This window comes from Lacerta agilis, chromosome 3 (genome assembly GCF_009819535.1).
Source record: "Lacerta agilis isolate rLacAgi1 chromosome 3, rLacAgi1.pri, whole genome shotgun sequence".
NCBI lineage: Eukaryota > Metazoa > Chordata > Lepidosauria > Squamata > Lacertidae > Lacerta > Lacerta agilis.
This window is the reverse complement of record NC_046314.1, coordinates 85,568,241-85,592,313: the sequence shown is the minus strand read 5'-3', so window position 1 is coordinate 85,592,313 and position 24,073 is coordinate 85,568,241. Positions and strand designations below refer to the sequence as shown.

Sequence of the window (24,073 nt, the reverse complement as noted above, 5' to 3'; positions counted from 1 at the left end):
CTAGAGTTCGCAGAGCATATCTTTCCCTTCGCCCTTTCTGCAGTGTCTTGCATGTCTAAAAATCTTCTTCAGAGGGTCATAGAGACCTGCAGAACATTATGGGCTGCGTCCTATGGGGCTGCAGTGAAAGGAGTGGAATCACCTGAAATCAGGTGAAGAAATCTTGCACCAGCAGAGCTCTCCTCATGCAAGATTCTTCCACCAGATTTCAGATGATTCCCCTTCCCATTTCATCCCTATACAACCCAAAACATTTTTTTCAGTAGATTCCTCCTGAGTCTCTGGAGACATTTTTCAGGAAATACAGGGGTCTGCAGATGAGAGGAGGAAAATATTGGCTGCATGAGCTACCATCTGCTCATGCAACCATTGGATACAAGTCAATATCCTTAGAGGAAATGATAATTTATTGAGCATCACATTTTGCAGTCCGGAAGGTTGTGAACCATGTAAACCAGCAGTGCTGCTGTTTTAGGTTCACAAATGCTGCCGTCAGATCTCTCCAGTTTAAGTGGGGAAAAGAATGGGCATGGATATTTGTTAAAACTTTGCTAGTTAAGAAGCAGACATAGTATATGAATGTACATTGAGTTATCTTGAAATCATTTAGATTTTTTTTTGCTCTCTTCAATTCATTTTGCTGAGAAATCCCAGCAAAATTATAATGAAGCTTTCAACATTTGCAGTAGCAAGATAACATGTTTGTGTTTAATCTTAGGAAAGTAAAGTCCTGCAAAGTGTCCCAACTCTTTATTGGAAACTGACTATATTGTATTAAGCCTTGGTAAAATGGTGTGAGATACCACAAACAAAATCAAGCCTGAGGATTCTAACCCTATTTACATGCCTGATGGATATCATGTAGCTCACAACTGAACTTTAAAAACAGAAGAACAATTTAATTTTCATTAACACAGACAAACTTTAATTTTCATAGCTACTCTCTCACCACCGTAACTCTTCCAACCTGCAAAAATACAAGTATATTGATGCCTCATATGCCTGCATTCTGTCCTGATGAATCTTACAGAACAGGATGTGTGAAATGACCTGCAGTTTAGAATACTTCCCCATAATTCCAAATAACAACAAGAGGAAGATAAACAGATATTAAAAGGGGAGACAGCCCAATCTGATTATCTGGATAGGCCATTTTCTGGTTCACAGTGAGAAGCAACTTTTCAAAGTCCCCAAGGATAGAATTGACAATTGCCAGTAGAAATCAAAAGAAACCCAAGATTTTAATGCTGCTGGCAACAGGTGACCAGTGGGCCCCCATCCTCTGCATAGCATAGAATGCTGACTGAAGACTTGAGGAGCCAGGAACAGGGTGAGACAGAAAAACAAAGAAGGGGGATTGAAAGAGATTGATTTGAACCTTCTTTAGTAAAAAGCCAAAGATTTATATGATCTGAGGAGAAACCAGAGGCTTGGACCTTGAACAGCAGCACTCCATGCTGCAATATCTGGTTGCAGGACCCCTCTTGTCTAGAAACATCTACATGTGATTATAGCTCCACACTATTTTATTCATCATCATCACCATCATCACAAAAAAGTGTCTGATGTTTTCCATGCAATGTGGCATAGAATATTTTCGAAAGACAACATGAAACATCAGAGACTCTATAATGAGAGAGGGAATGAACTACTGATGCAATCAAAAGAACAGAAAATGAAAATTAAGTTCAGAAAATAAGCTTAACCCATTACTCATGGGACAAGAAACCACCAGTAAACACTTGTCTGCTGGGTAGCATACAGCATGCCAGCAAAGTCTGTAAAATTAGCAGGGACAGCTGGAGACAGGAGAGGTACACCACAGAGTTTACCATAAAGACTTCTGCAATCTAGTCTGATGGGAAGAATGTGCTCTCTTTGTCTCTTCTTGCCTAAAAGAATGTTAACCAATAAACACACCTTTCAGGGAAATCATCACATGGAAGGTGGGCAAGGGCAAGAATGAAAACAAGGAAGAAAGTAGAGAAAACACACAAACACAAGCAACAATGCCCCAGTGGCCAATGTTAGTGAATAAAAATTTATTTGGAAGGATGTACCGGTATATCCACATGGTGACAGAACCAAGGAGAAAGGGCCAGTAACTGCCCCATCTCACGTTCTACTGCCCCACACTACAAAAAGGGAACAGGAAAGCAGTTTGCTAGGGGTTGGGAGTGGGAGGTAAACTGAAGGCAGAGGAAGAGAATTCAGCACATCTTTATCAGATGAAGTGCTGAATTTGAACACAGCACATAACCAAGGCATGGTACATACCTAAGCACAACTAATTTGCATTATGTTGAGATACCAGCTATGAGATGGTTGCTGTATCAGATTATTTAGCACTAATTAGTGTTCATGAATAGCCTTGTAAACAATAATAGGTATGGGGGGGGGGAGAGCTCACTGCCACACCCACCTAAATTTTTGCTACTCTTGTCAGAATTCTAATTTCTTTAAAAATTACTCATATGTTTCTCTTAAACATGAGCTTTCCAATCTGCTGCAATATTTTGCTCTCAAGCTTGTGAACCTTTCCCCAAGGGGAAAAAATGTCCCTAGTCTTGACTTAAACCAACATTTCCCAAAGTAAAAGCTTTTAGTTTACCCTTGGCCAAATAATCAGGGAGAGCTATCTGCAGAACTGTTCTTGCATTTGCTTACAATCAATATGTATTTTACTCAACCAATTGTTTTCTACCATTTTAGGTACCATTATGCTTGACTACTGCAGCCAACAGGGCTAACTGCATACACTAGGGCTGACATTTCTTCCAAAATAAAATAAAATAAAAAATGACAAACTTTATTGCAAAGGCCACCAAGTTGCTTTTATGCCATCTGCATATACAGATGAAGAACAGAGGTCTAGAGCCCCTGTAAACTTACCGCTGAAATATTTCCAGAAAGATAAAAATAGTTAACTTTTTAGTATAGATTCTAGTGACAGATTGTAAATTAGAGAATTTATTAACTATTCTTATTTTATTGATATTCTTTGGCTGCAATCCTACACACAATGACTAGGGAGTAAGCCCCATTGAATGCAGTGAGACTTATTTCTGAGTAAACACACAGAGGCTTGTACTGTTGCAATGCATTTCTTTGCCACGCTGCCAAGCATATTACTGGTATTAATAAAGAATGCCATTCCAAAATGCCCGACTTCAGATACTGCATCATTTTTGCATCTTTCTCTAGTCCCTTGACAATTGGGTGGTGCTGTTTGAGTAGGATTTTTGAATTTCAAACGGAGAATTATGTTTTAAGTGTACATACTTTCTTATCCTTTAAAGGTAAGTGAAATGCTTTCATCTTCTCTTCTCATGCAACAACCCCCCCCCCGCGCCCCTATGACAAAGTATCCAGAAAGAACAGATCAGTATCCTCCTTGCATCAGCAGCATTAATGTTTTCAAATACTTCAACCATTTTAGAATCTGGATTACGGGTATTGCATTGGAAAAACTTGCCTGCTATACCAGAATTTTTTTTAAAAGGCGTTTCAGAGCAAACTTGCATTATGGATTTCACACAGATTTCCCCTCATGTTAGAGGTCAAAACACAGGTACTGCTTAGTCTATAGTAACAATTTACTGTAATGCCAAACAATGAGATTAATTCCTCATGGTGATAGACATAAATACGAACACTTATTGTGGGTATATGTATAATATGTTGTCTAATTACAAAGGAATCAAAGAAATTCCTGTAAATGCCTTACTAAAGGAAGTATTTTTAGCTTTATTTACCTGAATCTGAACTGTTTTGTTGAAAAATATGCTGTTCATTCCCGCAAAACAGTGATGTTGGTGATTTACAAACAACAGAAGTAGGATTCAGAAGTCATGCAAAGCCATATGCCTTAAGCAGGGCTGCTAACATACATGATGCCACCAATGGGCCTCCGCCCAGTGCCAACCTGGGTCCCTACCCAGTGTTGCTGCATGTTGCTTCCACTCCTGTATATTTCTTCACTGCTAGTCACTCATCTCACCCTAAACTGGGCCGACCTGGGAAGGCTTGTACCTTCCGGTACCACTTTTGAATAGAAGACGGCAGTCTCTAATGGCAAACTGTCATGTCTGATTACCCAAAATGCAATGCCTGACCCAATGCGGGTAATGCGATATTATGGCAAATGGCCACTGCAGATTGGAGCTGACTGCTGGCTTGGCTCACATTTGAAAGCACTGCTGCCTCACAGACCAGCAGGCAAAACAAGCCTAGAAGGGCAAGGTGAGAAACCAATGACGGTAAGCAGCAGCAGTGCCCTGCCACGCTGTGACTCAAAGGTGGCACTTCACAGTGGCCCTGGCAGGGTGGTGTACTGCGAGTGCCAGGGACCTCAGCAGGTACCCAGTCAGATCTGGAAACAGGATTGCATAGCTAATGCAGAGTGAAACCACTGTCAGCCGGTGAGCGGGCATGGTTTAGGGAAAAGAGGTTCCCTATTCCTGATGTATTGACTCCCGATTGCAAAAATGCATTAAGACAAAGACATGCAATATGACTTCAGCATGAAAAGTGCAGTAGCATATAAAGATGTGCACAAGGTAATTAATCAATACAAATATAAACTGCACAATAGGAGATCACTATCTTGTTTCATAAGAACTACATGCTACTTCAATACTACAGGAGGCATTTCTGTAGCTGAATTGATAAAAATTCAACTACAGGCCTATCCAAAGTCAGAGTAAACCCACTGAAATTGATGGGCTTCTTATTTTAATGGGTCTACTCCGAGCATCACTTACTTGGGATATCGCTCAGAAAGGTTATAAGCAAAAGAGAGCAAGGCTTGAGATGGAAAAAGAAACTGGGAGAGAGAGTTGTTTGTGACCCATTGTTTAAACTTTTTCCTTTGAAGGGAATAAATTATATGACATGCTACAGGAGGTTTTTTGGTTTTTATTTTTCGAAGAAGTCATTACACATTTAACAAGTTTTGCAATATATTTAGTGATCCTTATACAACAGACAGAATTGCAAAAGGTGCTATTAGACCTAGAATGGCACCAGAAGATCTGTCAGACAGTTTATTGGTTATATAAAATCATGCCCAGGAAAGCAATTTTAAATATATACTGTGGGAAACAATTCTCAGTAGCATTCCTCAATTTTTTTTTAAAAAAAGATATAAGTATATTCTTGTTTTTCTTTACTAGTTCACAGATTTCCACAGCTCTGTGGAATATATTCCCTGAGGGCTGATTCTGGCATTTCAAATAGATGGTTAAAAAGGCTGGCTTGTTTGTATATTCATATTGAATGATTAAATACATCTGAAATGTGTAATTTATTGTTCTGGTTTCTCAGTTTTAATTATTTTATGGTTTTGGATTTAGCAAGCTGCCTTGAAACACATTTGAGTGAACAAATACATGTTAATAGCAGTACAGTATTTCTGGGAATATGTAAGAATACTAATCCCAAAGATACACTATAGCAGTAATGTAACAGCCCATAACGACTCACAAACAAGTTTCCCTGACTTTTGGTTGCCCAGAAGATCTAAAACCAAGTGATTGGCTTGTTTTTGACAATTGTGTGGTGTTTTTTTTTCTTCCACTGCTGTACTGGCTTTTCTGTATGTTGGTTATATTGGTGAGTTTTAATTGTATTTGTTAGCTTAAATTTTTTATTATATTTTAATGTTCTATTGGATAAACTGCTCTTGGATTTATTTATTTTTAATGAAGAGTGCTTTATAAATACAAACAAGTTCCTCTAAGCAATTTAGCTTAGAGTCCTCTACAGTAAGGACTGTGGGAATATTGCAGTCAAAGTGGAAACACTTTTTAGTCACATTAGTTTCAGTGGAACAGAGTTAAGCATGGGGTTAAACCTTTTCCCATTGAAATACAGATGTGCCTTTTGAATTTGCAAATGTAAAGAATGTGTGAACATTGGTGTTTATGTCATGATAGCTAGGAACAGTAAGACAAAGGTGAAGGCCAAGCCACAGAAAAATATGTAGTACGAAAAAAGCAAAACAGTAATGGGAGAACACCCGAAGCCTTAGATCAGAGATGGCCAAACTTGGCCCTCCAGCTGTTTTTGGACTACAACTCCCATCATCCCTAGCTAACAGGACGAGTGGTCAGGGGTGATGGGAGTTGTAGTCCCAAAACATCTGGAGGGCCAAGTTTGGCCATCACTGCCTTAGATGAACTTTCTCCAAAAGGTAAGTTTAGGGTAATTCATTTATCCCTGTCATGCATGCCCTTGAAGCCCACCTAGACAGAAAAGCAACAGTGTATAGCCATGTAGCTGACAATTTTTCATTTTTGGCGAACCTGCAAGTAACACAGAAACAGATTCTCAATCGCATTGAGATGCTGATGCTAAAGTATCCAAAGGATGTTGACCTTAGTCTAGTCGACGAACTCTTGCACTTCCACCCATACGTCAAACAAGCTCATCCTGAAAAAGAATATTTCAGCCACCAAGATGAGTATCAAATAATATTCCAGGCAGTGGTGTCGCAACAGGGGGCGGGGCGGGGCGGGGCGAGTGCCCCGGGCACCATGTCTGGGGAGGGTGACAAGAAGGCACCCTGCGGGGGCTCGCGGCAGTGCAACCAGCCATCGCGCCGCCACAGCCACATGTGGAGGATCCTCCGTTCGCGGCTGCAGCCGCAAGCAGAGGATCCCGGCGCCAAACTGCTATGTACAACACATGTGTGGCATCACATGCATGCACTGTATGTAATGACGCCACACATGTGCTGAACATAGCGGTTTGCCGCCAGTGCTGCTCGAGCGCCATATGGACAGCAGAGGGATCCCTCCATCGCCGCTACAGCCACGGAGGATCCTCCATTCATGGCTGCAGCCACGAGCAGAGGATCCTGGCACCGGTGGCAAACCGCTATGTACAGTGGCTGTGCGGCGTTGCTATGTACGGTGCATGCATCATACGTAGCAACACCGCACATGTGCCCTACATAGCAACGCCCCGCCCCGCCCCGGGTGTCACGACGCCTTTGTTTGCCCCTGATTCCAGGAGAAAATTCAGACAGCTTTTCCAAACGTGGAAACAATTTTCAGTTTGTTATTGTGCTTAATGGTTACAAACTGTTCTGGCTAAAGATCATTTTCTAGACTAATAAGGATAAAGAATGATCTACAGTCAACAATGTCCCAAGATCGGTTGCCTGAGCTGCATAGACTTGCTGATTTTAATGATATAATTGATAATTTTGTATCCAAAACAGCTTGAAAGAAGCTGTTCTGACTTTGTATATAGTGTAATGATGTAACATAGCTATGATCCGCTATTAATGTTCTGTGTGAACATTATCATTAATTCCATACTTTTGTAAACTTATTAAAGGTTATAAATTTATAAACAATGTTTTTTTATCCATGCTAAAATTTTAGCAATGCTCTACTTTCATTGAGCAGATAAAGAAGAGAACAGAGTTTTGTTTTTCATGATCAGATGCTTGAGAGCCTACCAAGGTCTCCTAGCCCAGGGCCTCCATTTGTTTTAATCCAGGCTTGGCTCTGGGTGCTTAGGAGAACCCTGAGAATAGTGTGTCAATAAGTAGAAATGCTTGTGCTGATGTAAAGACTGAAATAGCACAATGTTAAATTCTACCCACAATTGTCTTCCATTCCATCATTTTGGTTTTTAATGAGATAGCACCCTAACATTCTGTTGGCTCCCTTAACATTTTGTCCTGAATAATTAAACCAATACACAGGAAAGCATCAGCACACATCAAATATTCTACTTAAACTTCACTCATCAGAAACTTAAAATGTTTTGCATGATTGTGATGGCTCATGGTATTAGTTGACCTGAGAATGTCCTTGCCTTCGTAAGCATATGACACAATCACAAAAACTTACTTTTCATATAGTTTTGGCGTGGTAAACTTCATTTACTGGTGCATCTAAACTCTAAAACACTTATAAAGTTTGCTCATGGAGTAGAACATTAAACAAGAGAAATGAAATTCTGTGTCTATAACAGAAATTCAAGTATTATGCATAGCTTATGCAAGGGTGCGGGGGGGAATATCCCAGTGGGATGAAGCAAACTACTCCATGACTGGGTTAGGAAACCTGTGGCCCTCTGCCTTATTTCAAGCAGCTCACAGAGATGGGGAGAATGGCAAAGAGGCAGCAGGGATGTGGTGGCAAATAGAGTGAGCTATACAATCCTGCCATGCTTCACCTCCTAACTGACTTCTCCCATAGGACCATGACCTTTCACGTGAAAAATGTTATCCACCCCTGACTTAAAGATTGCCACAGAGAAGAAGAACGAAGGAGTGGAAATTTTCCTTTATTGCTACAGAGAAAGCAGATTTCTTCAGGCACTTGCCCAATTCCATATCCAAGCTCATTTTTTCATGCCTATCCTGAAATTTTGGCCCTTACCATGCATCAATGTACAAGTAAATGGGTGAGTCAACACCACCTCGAAAGCTGATAACATCAAAAAGAATGCACTGCCAAAGGTTCTCAGAATGGCTCGCACAATTCCAACACAGCAAAACAAACAAACAAACAAACAAACACCTAACACAGCTCTAGAAAAGGCAAGGTCAGCACAACACATACAAAAACAGTACTTCAACACACTAACCCAGGGGTAGTTAATGTGGTGTCATCCAGATGTGGCAGGACAACAACTCCCCTCATTCCTGACCATTGCTCATGATGGCTAGAGCTGATGGAAGCTGGTGCCCAGTGACATTTGAAGGGTACCAGCTGGACTACCTCTGCTCTAAAAAGGCTGGGTAGCCGTGTTGGTCTGCCATAGTCAAAACAAAATCGAAAATTCTTTCTAGTAGCACCTTAGAGACCAACTGAGTTTGTTCCTGGTATGAGCTTTCGTGTGCATGCACACTTCTTCAGATACACTGAAGATACACTGAAGAAGTGTGCATGCACACGAAAGCTCATACCAGGAACAAACTCAGTTGGTCTCTAAGGTGCTACTAGAAAGAATTTTCGATTTTGTTCTAAAAAGGCTGAAATCTTATAAGACCTTGGAAAATAAAAGGGTGTTGCCAAAAAGATATCAGATTCAGCATCAGGTGAACCTCACTAGGGAAGGCATTCAAAAGCCAGGATGACACAACTGAAAAAGACCACTCTCCTCACTTCTGAAGGCAGTGGGACGCAAAGAATTGCCTCTGAAAATTTCATGCGGGAGAAGGTGGTCAATAAGCCAGTTGACTATGAAGCACATTGTGGGGAATTCATTTTTTTGTGACATTTTGCATCCTGCTAATCAATACTGACACTTTACAAGCATCAATGGAAGGTAGAGATGGAAGTCATCCTTCCTTTCATAGAGAAAATGATTTGGTATTGGTAAGCACACGACAGATTCCAATCTTACATATGAAGTAATCGTTAGGTAAAAAGGTTTGGGTTAGATCTGGGGAAATGTTTTCTTAATGCAATGATAGTTCAGCAACAGAACATGAAGCAGAACAGAAAGAAGTATTCGTGTGTGTGTGTGTGTGTGTGTGTGTAATTAGTTTTCCAATATACCCTCAATAATAGCCAAATTATAACAGTAACAATTAATTCCCAAAGTATACAATTATCAAAATGCCAATCAACTTCCAGTCAATACATTTTAGTTAAAGTGGTTCCCCACATGGTGGTTTGGGTGCATTTCTGATATTATATCACTGTGTTCCATAATCTTAATTAATGTCAGTTACATTTCAGTTATAATAATTCCTTAGTCAACAGCTACATAATTAATGATTTCCATTCGTGATGTTACAATATAAAAATTTATAAAGCTTCAAGTGAGGAACTCAAACTATTATCTTTATTCTGCCCTGCGTGTGAAAACTATCATGACCATGGAGATTCCTTCTGTCCATGTATGGCATTGTCTCTTTCACTTCCCAGCTATTGTTTTCTCCTATCATGACTTGGGGCGGAACTGAATCTCAAAGTTTCTCAGAGGTCTTATCTCTCCATCCCTTGCTTCAATGTCTCCGAACAGGCAACAGTCTGCTAGAAACCATTCTGTCTCACTGGTAAAACATGTCACAGATCTTTGCCATTTCCCCCTCAGCCTAGGAAAAGGTGGGCAGTTTTTGAACGCACTGAACATTTAATATTCCTTTCCAACTCCCAGAATCTCTGCATCGTTCTTATCACAGCCCCCAAATTCTTTTCCTTCCAGCTAGAGATTTATGGCCCAATTAAACTTTATCTTAGATTACATTCTGTCAGAAGCACACACAAATCTCGGTCTCTTTTTCCTTGTCTGTTGTTTTTAAATGGAGGTGAGGGTAATTACTCTGTCTTTCCAACACAGTCATACTTGAGCTTTCTCTCCCCCTCCTTTCTTCACTTCAGATCACATGCAGTTTCCATTTTTGCTTGTTAATATCAACATTACTCCAATGTCCCTTCCTCACTTGTAAATATATATTTTATCATGTCTTCCGGAGAGGGTTGCCAAATCATAAATATGTAAAAGCAGCTTAGAATGAACAAACCGTGGGCTTCCCTCTCTCCAACCAACTCTTGCACCGAAGAAAATCTTATCTCAGTTCAAACCTTTGTTCCATGTGGCTGATATATTTTACAGTATGTTGTTGCAACCCTTTCCCATCACGCGGCGGTAAATTAAAGCCAATTAAAGATCCAATTAAATGGAGAACCTCTGTTTCTTAATGGTGATGTGGGAGGGCTTTTGCCAGGCGAAATGCTTTTGCACTTGTTGCCTCCCTACCTCCCACATTCCATGTTGGAGCGAGAGCCAGGTACCAAGATGAACTGCGAGTGGAGTCCATTCCACCCTGTCCCTGGGGGGAATTTGCAAGGATGATTTACCCTCTGTCATCCTTGTTTTTTGTTTGTGGACCATTTCCTGCTGTCTTGGGGGCTGCCTCTAGGAAGGGAGGTGGGACCAGAAGCCGAAATAAGTATTCTAAATGGGGTTTAGCATCAACTACCTGCTCTGTCCATCACCACCAGCTGCTACAGGAATACCTGACTATTCTAGGCTCTGTGTCCATTTTGCCTCCATTGCCTCCATCAGATCAAGAGAAAGCAAAGCTGTCTCTCAAGGGTGTGTCATAAAGTTTGGAGGAGAGAAAACCCCACCATGACATGGGCATAGTTATGACAACTGAGATACAATAGAAAAAAACATTTACGATAACTGAAAAACTGGGAAACAACTTTGATTGGTAGCATATTTAAAGAGCAATCAGGATAGTACATGAAGGTTAGTCTGAGCAAGTCACCTTGGTTAATATGTGATCTTACAAGGCCACAAGCAACTTGCAAACCAGCATCACTCTCATTCCACCCCTATCAAATATAATTACCGGGGGGGGGGGGGAAGAGAAAGCTAACTAGAAACCAATCCAAGATATTGTTTCGACCCAGAGAAGCAATTTATTCTAGATTATTATTTTTTTCAAATCCCCAAATTACTGTCAAGGATGGTGGGGTGGGGTAGGGTAGGGGAGAATTCAAGCATTAACACAGAGATAGGAAATCTTCCAAAGGGAATGGCACAGATGAATGCTTGAAGGCTGTTGGGAGTTACTAGCAAACAGAACAAAGGGGCATAAACTTTGAAACTGTACACAAGGCAGCCAGCCACTGGCAGAATTTTTGTGCATGCAGAACCAAACATATGGAACAAAGACTACCAAAAGCAGTGCAAGGGAACAATTAGCATAAACAGTTTTGAGACTATCTTGGAAAAATTTCAAGGAAGAAAAATACTGTGGAATACATCACATAACATAGAAGAAGGCAGGGCCCCAGACGTATTTCTCCTGGCTTGCCTATGTCCTTAAGTGACCTGGGTTTTTGTGTGTGTGTGCCTTCAACCAGTAAATAGGCTATTCAAGGTCAGAACAGTACTATAGTAGCATAACTCCCTTCAGCAAGATAAGAGCTTGACATTGCTAAGCCACACAGAAGAGCAGAGCCTCTCCTCCAGAAACGCCATGTTATCTGCAAGCAGAATTGTTTTGCTCTATTTGTACAAGTTTTGTTCCCGAAAGCACTGGTGTAACTTCATCACTAGTTCTGACAAGATTTTGCTCATTTAACAGGGTTCCTTTTTATTATTATGAAAGGTGCCCTGTACTGCAACAGAACTGATCACTGCTTTTAAGTTATATATCAATAACTGCTTTTTGGTTATATACAGATACATTCAATTTCTCACTGGAGGAAAAGCAAACATTTTATACTACACTTGATGTTAAAAGCCTTGATCATACAAGATATGACGTGGAACAGAGCAGTGTGTACATGTAACAACCTGCACAATTAACTGGGCAACTGGTAGTCACTAGTCACAAATACAAGGAAATATGCCATATCTATACAATTTCCTTGAGCAGATCTATTGGCTACATTAGCAGGACAGACCAAATACAAAGTGATGACTTTCTAAGGGAAGCTGGAACACGTCTGAAGAACGTCTCGGCAAAAACCTTTCCAGCCTCCTGATTTAGCAATAGATAGCTGTCTCCTACTAGATTCACAGGCTGGCAAACTAGGGCTCGTACAAAGATGCAGAAACAAAATCAGAAATGTAAAGGACATTGTGAAACAAAGACTGAAGTGGCAATCTCCCAACTGAGTGAGGTTTTCATGCATGTTTATTAAAAGGAAGCTAACTGCACATGAAACTGGCCACGGTAAGAGCACTGAACATTCTGAATTGCAAGATTTCACATCTGAACAGGGTTTGGACTCTTACCAAGAACAAATAAATAAATAAATAAATAGATTTATGTCCGTACGGCAACAAAAGGAGGCTTACAGAGAGGGAGTTAACCAGAAACCATGCTTGTCAAGAGCTTTGAACAATTAACCTTTTTCAACCTATTACAATCACTCTGAGGACAAATTCTAATTAGTTAATTTAAAACTACTGTTACTCACTTCAGTAATTAGTGCTTGGGTCTGTGTGTTTTTGGTGGGCGGTGGTGCAGGGCAAAGGAACGATACGGCAATGGCTGAAGCTTTCTTTTGGGAACAGGAAATGTGATGCCGCAATCACACTACAACTGTGATAAGTGCACATTTAAGAGTATAAATTGGCAAATCTAAACAGGACCCCTTGGAGAAGCATTAAACTCTATGGCACTCAATAATTTCGACATACTTTTTTCCAGCAGGAGTCATGTTTTGTTCTAGCAGAGACATAATTTGTGTGGGTTGGGCAGTCTTTAGTGCTGCTTCAGTGTGATTTCCCAGCAATTCCTTCACCCCCCTGAAACATTTTGCAAGTGTACCCAAAACACCAAAGCAAAGCTAATTAGCTTTTGATCTGTAAGCATACAGAGAACCTTAAAAAAAGCTTATTGTAACATTTACTTGAGATGAATTGAAAAGCTGTTTAGACATATGGGGAACAATCAACTTCTGTCTACTAGGTTGCTAGTACTACACTGAAGTAGTCATTATACCTGTTCGGTATCTTCTACTCCTAAAATCTGTGTGACTAGCTACTGCAAATGTTCTTGTCCAAAGAAACTGGGGCGCCCTTGTTGCCCCAAATTGGATGCAGATCACAGACATGCACTGAAGATGAGGTATGCCAGATACAGGTCACAAACATATTTTACGGCTTGGGCAGTGCATCAGAGCCACAGGGGGTCTGGGTTGCAACCAGATACAGTATAGAAATGACTGGATACTTTCTTTACCTTGAAGGTTTACAAAGGTATTTTCCCAAACGGGAGCCCATTAAAAGTTATGCTAACTTAAGCTTTCTGCAGGCATGAGGACAGCATGGTAATGCACAAGAAAGAACTGCAAGGACAAGTTCTACCTGATTTGGAGAAAACCTTCTTAAGTGAGGAGACTCCTCTATCAGCGGAGTCTTCCCATTCATTTTAAAACCTGTTTTAATGTAATATGCAACAGTTAAAACACACTGGAGAACTATACTTCTCAGGAGGCCACATTGTACCCTTTTATTTACAGGTTCTGACACCTCAGAACTTTCAGATCTACAGATAACACTTTCCCCATGTTTAAAGATGCCAAAGCCTCTGGGAAGTTTACATATAACTTTTTTGCCGTGAATTAAATCTGTAACATGGGAAGTAGAACTGAGGGAGAAAAGATGCCCTTATTCAATGTTAGGAGTCATTTCAGTGTTCATACATAAGCCATTTTCTGGCTACTTTTCTCAAAACCTCCATGTCCCTTTGCCCAATTCTGATACATCTTCTGCTTCTCTACAGTTTTGGTTCTGCACCACTGGCTTAGCTGCTGTTACAGGAATTTCCCTGAACCACCCAGTTACACAGGCACAACACACACACACACCACGAGTGAAATATTTCTTTCTCTATAGTGTTTCTGTTATAAAATTCCTATACATTCAACTGTATGTCAGATCTAAACCATTCTACACCATATTAAGGGGGGAGGCCTGGTGTGCTCACAAGGCAGCCATAATCCCCAAGCGTACCAGTATGTCCACAGCAGAGCCCTGCAAGGGGGATGTACCCACCCAAAGCTGCCAGGACTATGGGACATTTCCCTCACAAGGACCCACCACTTGAAAATGGCTTTGGCCCTCGCTAAGACAAAAGACGGTCATTAGCCCTACCCAGATTGGCAGGAAGTCTTGAACACTCTTGTTTTGCAAAATGTGTGCCTGGGAGGGATGACACAGGAGGGATGACACAGTTGTTAGGACACTCAGGTTACCTCCTCTGACCCTCCCAGTTTGTGATGTAGTTCTGATATATCCATGATGTAGTAATGATGTAGTTTGGGGGTGTAACTTGGGGGATTGTTGTTGTTGTTTAGTCGTTTAGTCGTGTCCGACTCTTCGTGACCCCATGGACCAGAGCACACCAGGCACTCCTGTCTTCCATTGCTTTCCACAGTTTGGTCAGACTCATGTTGGTAGCTTCGAGAACACCTGTCCAACCATCTCATCCTCTGTCGTCCCCTTCTCCTTGTGCCCTCCATCTTTCCCAACATCAGGGTCTTTTCCAGGGAGTCTTCTCTTCTCATGAGGTGGCCAAAGTATTGGAGCCTCAGCTTCAGGATCTGTGCTTCCAGTGAGCACTCAGGGCTGATTTCCTTAAGAATGGATAGGTTTGATCTTCTTGCAGTCCATGGGACTCTCAAGAGTCTCCTCCAGCACCATAATTCAAAAGCATCAATTCTTCACTGATCAGCCTTCTTTATGGGGGATTAGTAACTAATAAAAGTTGGGGGTCTCTTCCTGTTTGAGGCCTTCCATCTTGCTTCATCTTGTGGCGGGTGGGAGCCCTGTCACGACAGTCTTCAATAAAGACGAAGCCTACTGGCTCTGTTTTGCTCTGGCATTCCTGGCTGATGTCCTGGTTTTTTTTGTCCAAGGGAGCCCTCAGATTTCTCCTTTAACATTGCCTTACACCAGTGTTTGTATGCCACTTACTGACCTTTGCTGCCTTATGCATTCCAGCTGGCAGGCATTGCCAGCATGGGATCCTCGCCTTATAAACATTTTAATGAGCATTTAAACAATATTATGTACAACTTTAAGAAATCTGATTTGTATACCAGCTGAATTATAACCAAAGCTTTTGAGAATGTATAGCAAAAGGTTACAGATCACAAGTTTCTTTAAAAATAATGTATCTGTAAATTCTCTCATTTTGTCAGTCAAAACAAATAAAGGTGCTACTGGAGGATTTTTTGATTTTATATTTTGTTTTGACTATGGCAGACCAACACGGCTACCTACCTGTAACTAAAACAAAATAAACTGTTTACAGTTTTTAGTATTTTATCAGTTTAGAAACAGTGAAACTAGAATTATTCAGTCATGTACATATGTGTGCATGGAGACAGTTCTATAAGGTGTGTGTGTATGTGTAGGTTTCCTGAGAAAACAAGCCCATCAGCAGAAGTTTTGTTTAGTGTTCATAGAGCAAAATTCATGTTTTAGCTTTTAGGGGCCAAGATGTTCTTTTTGGGGGGTCTGGGAGGAAGGCCAGGAGGGATCTGTGTGACTCAAGATGGAATTCCAAGTTCAAAATGTTTTCAACATTATGGGCAATGTTACAAACAAACACACACACACACACACACACACAGCCCAAAATGTATGGACTCAGCTTTTTTATTTCACACAACTTGATAAAGAAATATATATATACAGTATTTAAAAAACTGATGGAGAAGACAATCAAGTCATGTGTGAATCTATCTTGAAATTAAGTATTTATGGAAACATGCTGTTATATAAATGCAAACAACCCCTAAGCAAGTAGTAATACTTAGATGCTTTCACCCAGTTATCTTTAGAGATATGTTTGATGAGCAAGGAGGAAAACAGTGAATGTGAAAAGGAGTCATAAACAAACAACAGCAATGAATGCATTGCAGCAACTGCCTGTGTTTCAAGTAGCTGGAAATTAACAGCATCTAATGAAGGGTGGGCTATAACTAACATACTGGTTTCCAGACACTTTAGTTGGCTTGGATATGAACATGCTAACACAGCATATAGGTATAGGCCTAGGCTCTCGATTTTATATCTTGTCCTCTATTGCGAACAATCTCAGAGCAGATCATACTAAAGACTAGGGCACAATGCTTATGCAAATGTAAAGAGCCCAACATACATACGCCATACTTGTTCAGCTGCATGTAGTTTTTTAATGTCTGCGTAATTTGTTTACAAAGTCCACTAAGCTCAACAAGGAACCAATTTTTAGAGACTTGTTCCGAGGTGAAACTAGCTGCCAGGGCTTTATTTCCCAGAGGAGCTAATATTACAAAAGCTATGAAGAAGGCCTAAAATGCCAACAAAATGCAAAACAGGCCCACCCAAGGAGACATGTCCTTAGAAATCAGCATGCTTAGATCATGTCAGGCTCTCCATCTTTACTGCACAAATGCCAAACAAGGTCAAGGAGACTGTGTTCATAAAGTACTACAGAAACTGACTTAATTTAAATTAGCACCGCTGAATTAGTATACATATGTGCAGCAAACCCAAAGCTCCAAATGCTTTTCCAACACTGTCTGAGAGAGACTACAGAACACACAGAAACATTTAGAGGCAGGGTTATGTGAACAACTTTGAAGTTGACTTGCTGCCACAGAGTTGAAATCCCTTCCGGCCTCCCTCACAGGACTTCCTGTGCCAGCAAATGTGGTTATGGTGATCTTATTTAGCAAGGACACAATTCCCACTCTGGGCAGCTATACACATAATTGTGAAGCATACGAAATCCTGGAGACCCCAAAGGGCTATGGCCTGTAAATCTTTCACTATACCTGACTTGACCAGCAAAAAAGAAACCATTTGATTAAGATTTCTGCTTACATTTCAGATTGTACTGTTGTTTAAAATTTTGTTTTATATTTTAATAAACCCCCTCTACCTATTTCTAAAAGTTCCTCCGTTTAGCTGTGATTTTACCAGATGGATCTCCTGATACGACACTTTTAAATATTGAAGCATACTGGAAGCCAGAGGAAGCTATAATATACAGTACTGGTAATAAAGAGAAGGCTACCAACTGGAAAGAGTTCCCCGGAGATTTATGTTCCTGAAACTGGTTCACTCTCCAAATCACTTGGAAATGAACTTCATTTGCTGCTCCAAATTTGGAAACAGTTGGATAGTGTGAGTCAAACAATAAATCAGTGTTTAGCGTAATAGAAATGTAAACATGCAACTCCTGTTGCTAACTGTAATACACTGTTGCTTTGAAAAATGTTTTAAAGGGAGGCAGCAGGAATTTAATGTCTCTCCATTCCCCACCGTTATGGCTGAATGACTTGATGCTCAAAATCCATGTTAGTCACTCAGACTCCTTGCCATGCCAAATAACAGTAATGTCGTTAATCAACACGTGTGTCCAGCCACCTATTTAATAATATCAGTTTTAAGACTTGTGATTGCTGTCGCCAAGGTACTCCTTGGACCTAACATGGGATTAAAAAGAAAAGCAGGCTGCCTTGTGATCTCATTAAAATTTCCCTTTCTTCTGACTTGTAAGTTGGAGGAGACCAGGGGCCACCTATTTTTAAGAAGAGACCAAGAACTTTTTTTTTCATCCTTCCTGATATGCATATTCATTCTCTTCGTTAAACCTGCCTCCATCTTGGAAGAGGGGAGTGGATTCTTGCTCTTTTCTGACCCACGACTACATGCAGAAGATGATGATGAAGAAGAAGAAGAAGAGGAGGAGGAGGAGGAGTTTGGATTTGATATCTCGCTTTATCACTACCCTAAGGAGTCTCAAAGCGGCTAACAATCTCCTTTCCCTTCCTCCCCCACAACAAACACTCTGTGAGGTGAGTGAGCCCGAGAGACTTCAGAGAAGTGTGACTAGCCCAAGGTCACCCAGCAGCTGCATGTGGAGGAGCAAGGAAGCGAACCCAGTTCACCAGATTACGAGTCCACTGCTCTTAACCACTATACCACACTGGCTCTCTCACACTTGTAGCAGCTGTATAAATTGCACCCAATTATTCTGTGCAACATAGGGCTGCTGTTGTAGGAAAACATAGAAGCAGGATTTACAGCTATTATATCTGGCACAGCTTACTAAAGTTCACCCATTATAATAATTTTGCTTGTTAAGACAGATATCAGATACATTTTCTTAATTTTGCAATAAATACCTCTTGGTTAATGTTTCAAGACGGATGAGGCAGAGCTCTTCCTTGTGAATATGTTTATATAAAGTACATAAGAAGAATCTGGAAGAGTTCTAGCCACTAAAGTATACCTTTTAGCTTTCTGGAGGCCTTCTAATGTTCTGACAAAATTACTTGCAAGTAGATATTTCTATGAGTGTCAAGTGATCACAAGTGGCAGTTTTACTTGATAAGCCTAGGCTTCATGATGGATTAAGTCTACATTTAAACTGTTAACTTTCAGGAGGGTAAGTGTACCACAGAGTTGAACACTGCAAGTGCCTACTCATGTTTCGTGTAAGATGTTAAACGTGAAGCCAAGATTTGCAAGTTCAGAAATACCTGATAAAAATTAAGAAAGCAATTATTCAAATTTAACAAAGTTTCTTGAGTAGTTTTCTCTCCCTGCAAAAAATTCACCAATCCTAAATCTAAAAGAAATGGATCAATCTTTACAATTAGCATTGTAACAAGCACTTGCTGAAGCACTGGCCTTCCTTTTCACAAATATAGTCAGCTAGCATTAAAACAATGAAATAAACTGGGTAATTTGCTTGCATTGGAAGTCAACAAAAGATTATTTCTAGTGCTCTCTTCCTTAAAAGAATCTTGATGACATGCATTTCACTTAACCTTTTCACATGAGACCATTATGACATTTATGTAAAATCTTATCACCCCATTATTGCTAAAGAATGTTTGAAGGTGCCTGAACAATATATTTTCATAAAATATGTCTAAGTGCTTAACTAGATGCTAAATTTAACAGCAGCTGTCATAGGGTCAAAGTAAATGTGATGGTAAATGCTTATTTGCATTTAATGTGCGTAGTTTTAAAAATTAAAACAGCAGCTACTGGGCGTTGTGTTTGATAACTATCAGGATTACAGCACGTAGAGAGGGTGAGTTTAACCCTTTCCCTTTCCCTTGTGCTATGTATGGGCCTGGGGCTAGAGACCTATCCTCTCAATGCAAATAGCAGCTTTTGAGAAACATTCATTTTGACTGATTAAGCTCACTTAGTACAATTTTAGTTATGCTGGTCTGTAGTAATGCACACAGAGGTGTACAGAGAAGGTGGAGTTCCTCCAAATATCTGAGGTCCAAACCACTTAGGCCTTGAATGGCTAAAACCAATACTCTGAATTGGCCTTGGAAACTCTGGCTACCTACCTGTAACTGTAACCAGAGCAGTCATTTGTAAGTTGGAGGTACTGTATGTTGTCCTCAGCTGTAGCCAGTCAACAATGTAGTCAGCATTCTGGACATTGTTCAAAGTTACTCTTAAAGGATGCCTTGCAACTAGGCTACTGGACCATGGTAGGCTGGCACACAAATTTCTCAAGCAGACACTATGAATATACCACAATATACCACTCAAAGTGCTTTTTTGGGGTAGGGGGAAGGAACATTCCTGGCTACAGTGGCCATTCAAAGCTAGGTCCAGCAATACTCCCAAGCCCCAAAGCCTCCTTCAGTATGATCAGTATTAATCCTAATCTTAAATTAATCCTGTCTAATTACACTTTCTTCTTTTGCAAATCACTCGGCACTGCGTCCCATAGACGTTCACAATCCAAGTGTATGCACATTTAACATATATAATAAAAACAAACCCATGGAGGATGTATTTGTCCAATCGGTTACCTGAGACCATTTCATTCTTTCAATACCCTACACTGTCTAGACTAGGTATTTGAACAAGCAGGTCTTCCACCTTAGATACCGCATCCATTTAAGGACACTAGAAACCTTTAAAGCCTTTGAGGCTCTCTTTCAGTTTAACAACTTGTAACTTTCTCTTTGGAAGCCTTCATCTGTTAAGACGTAAAGCAAAACAAGAGGTTTTTCCACGGATTCTTATCTCTAAGGTAAAGTACATTTAAGCCTGAAGCTCCAAAGGAGACCTTTCAAGACTGAAGTACAAAGCGGGGGGGGGGGGGGCTGGAAAAGGAACAGAGATGCACTCAGCTCCAAAAATGGAAGAAGAGAAAAGTAATGAAGGCAGTGGATCTCCCCCACCACTTCCAATGCTTCCATTTTAGGAGCAAAATTAGTTTATTAGCAAGTCTGCTAAATGTATTGCACAGTAACTTTCAAGTAAAATATTCCTTCATGTGCTTGGTCAAAATAGCTTTTTAGACCACAGATTCTCAACTGCACTTTCAGAAAAGCATTCTTACAGCTTGCCTAAATACTGCTTAATCTGGATACGCCTTTTTCTATTCTCATAGGGCATAGTTTAGGGGGAATACTATTCAACAACAACGTATAACAAAATTATTTGATAGCTTGATCCTATTCCCTGTTAAACACTGCATTAAAAAGGTGAGAATTAAATTTAACCAGTGCTCTGTCCATTTGCAAAATGAAGCTTGTTGCATTGCATTCCTCACTCCTGACTACACAGGTTGGAAGATTGGCTACTGACTTACTCACAATGTAATAATGATGCAGCACCAGGCATACAGAGGCTGCGGCAGGGAAATAAGCATCACTTCCTGGTTCACATCACTCTGACCCCACTGCTACAGTAGTTGAGATTCAGAGATAAAGAAACACACAAGCTAGCACAACAGCCAAAGAGTTCCAGACACTTTGATTTATGCCCAATAAAAATACCCACCAGCTACAGATGAAACACGTTGCAACAATGTTGGTTAACTGCATAGGAAAACACAATGAAGGGGTTAACAAGACACCCAACCTGGGTAAAGGCATGAGTTGGGGCTGTCACTCATGCAGCTGTGACATTGCTGAAAGGTAGCATTTAATTAATTTACTTTATTTCATTTTTTAATAGGTGCTAGAACCATTGGTGAGTTGTGTCATTTGCTATGGTTATTCACTGCTGTTTTTTCCATGTATTATTCTGTCAAAGTTGCTACTGGGATAGTGTGTTGACTGACCAGATGACTAACATACAAGCAGTGGCTAGCTCAGGCAAAAGAGCATGAGACTCAATCTCAGGGATGTGGGTTTGAGCCCCACGTTGGGCAAATAATTCCTGCATTGCAGTGGGTTGGACAAGATGACTCTCATGGTCCCTTCTAACTCGACAATTCTGTGATTCTATGATTAGCCCATCACTGGCATTTTATATGCTTCCCCTAAAGAAAAAAATCTGAGAAAAATCTCTGTACGTTAAATCCCCTTGGGTCGGGGGGCGGGGCGTGGTCAATGGAATAAAGAGGGAAAAGATGGAACCTTCAACCAATACCATTTCAGGAAGCTACAACCTGCTTGCAATACTGCCAGTGTTGGTTTAGCTCTAATAGTATTATATATTTAAGGATGGATCTGGCATGGGAAACTGCATGGCTTTACCAGCATAGCCACTTACAATCATAATCTTGGTTTTTGTCAATTAAAAGTCAGAGAGGTTTGATGCCCCCAAAAACTTCCTGCATGAACAGCAAGAGGTACAATTAAATGTTATGAGAACAGGAATATCATATATGAGGTGCAGCACTTACTGTTCGATTCGTGGAGACAGATACAGTTTGGGGAAAACTTGAGTAGCTTCTGTATCCTCAAAGCTGACGGAAAGAAGAGCAACATCTTCCCCGGGGTCTTCATTTGCATCCTACAAACAAACATACACAAAAAGAAAACAACTTCAGACTGAAAATAGACATAAGCTCAATAATGGGAGAGAGTCCAAGGCCTGTTCAAGAGGTTTGCAGTCTGCAAGTCCAACCCATTAAAAAAATGTCTAGAGACAACTTGCTCAGCACTGAGGGGCACACTGGAAAACAGAACATTAGCAGGGACAAATCTGCATATTTTAGGTGCATGTGGTCGACATAAATTACATGTCATTGCTATGAACATGGCAGATGTCAAATTACTGCTAGTGGGCATGTCACAATATTCTTCTGCAGAAATGGTTGCCCTCAAAACTCAACTCAGCTCTTAATAATAATAATAAAAATTATAACTGTAACAAACAAAGAATATGGGTTGATTCTTTGCTTCATGATTTGTAATCTTGAGACATTTTGCCGCCACCATTTCAATTTGCCCTTCACAACTATGAATGCAATATTATTTTTAAAATGAAGGAAGTGAGTTTATGGTTTCCTAGATGCCAAATGTGGCCATATGCATGGACTATTCTGCTGACCCAAAATTTTTTAAAAAAACACGTAGTTCTCCATTTTTTCCAATCAGCTTGACTTTCTTTGTTTTTGTTTTAAAAGTTGTAAGAGGACTCATGAGCAACCAAGCAATATCTCTTTCCAATGTTGCTAACATCCCAGAGAATAAATATTCTGGCAAAAAGTCCCATGGCTCAGAAGTAGAGCACTTGCTCTGCATGCGGAATGTAATCAGGTTCATTCACTGGTAGAAAGGCTGGGATAGCTGCTGCCCCAATACTGGGTTAGATGTAGCAATGGTTTTAATTTGGGAATAAATCAGTTTGCTCTATTTCCATAATTTTCCATATTTGTATTGCTCCTAAATGTTTATATGTTGTTGCACACCTCCCTGATGCTTTGCAGGGGGGGGTATATAAATACTGTGAAAAAGAGAGAGAGAGAGAGAGAGAGAGTTTGGTAAAGAGATAACAATACAACTAAGTAGGCATGATGGAATCCTTTTTCTAATTATCGCAACTTGAAAGAGAAATACCCTATGGGGGTAAACCAAGCCAGAGGTATCACAGATGAAACTTGCAGGAAGAATTTGTAGCATGCCTGGACAAGAGCTGAAGGTCACGCAGGTCTGCTTATAATACTGAGTCACTTCTATATGTATGTCTGGTTTTTTCAGTGCCACTGTCTGCTCCCTATCTGCTGCGGGGGGGGGGGGGGGACGGGACACACCCCCAAGAAATCGGGGAGCCCGGGGCTGCATATGTATTGTTTTGCACACTTAACTGCACTTTCTCTAGGCAGAGTGCACTTGCTGAAGAAAGCAGATCTGACATTGGTAGTCAATGTCCTAGTGGTTTAACCGTACTCAGAATGGACTATTGCAACACTTTCTATGCAGGGCTGCCTTCAAGGACGGTTCAGAAATGATAACTGGAACAAAAAGTGGCTTGTTGGGATGTTGAACAGGCTGTGGCAACTGGAGCACAAAGATTTTATACCAAAGGCACTGGTTACCTATTAGTATACAGGCCCAGTTTAAGTTAACCACACCCTGATGGGCTGCCTTCGCCCATATAAATCCACTTGATCAAATTCTCAGCTCAGTGACTTCCCTCACTCAGGTCACTGACTGCCCACACTGAAAGGACAGTTGGTAGGATCCAGGAACAGGGTCATCTCAGTGGTGGCACAACTTTTACAGAACTCCCCCCTAGTCTGATAGACTCTCTCTCTCTTCTTTAAGTGTATGACCACACTACTCATTCATACTAAACCAGAGGATTGGGGGGAAGCCCAGAACAGATTTATGGGGCACTATGGTTTATACCGGGAACA

General features: G+C 40.6%; 1 protein-coding gene across 1 annotated transcript in view; it reads right to left on the bottom strand.

The window, feature by feature from the left end:
• BABAM2 (BRISC and BRCA1 A complex member 2) overlaps window positions 1–24,073 on the bottom strand; it is a 116,399-nt gene that overhangs the window by 48,752 nt on the left and 43,574 nt on the right. Inside the window, exon 7 of the mRNA XM_033144605.1 lies at window positions 22,115–22,224. Within this exon, the coding sequence (XP_033000496.1) occupies window positions 22,115–22,224 (110 nt within the window). The remainder of the gene's footprint in view (window positions 1–22,114; window positions 22,225–24,073) is intronic.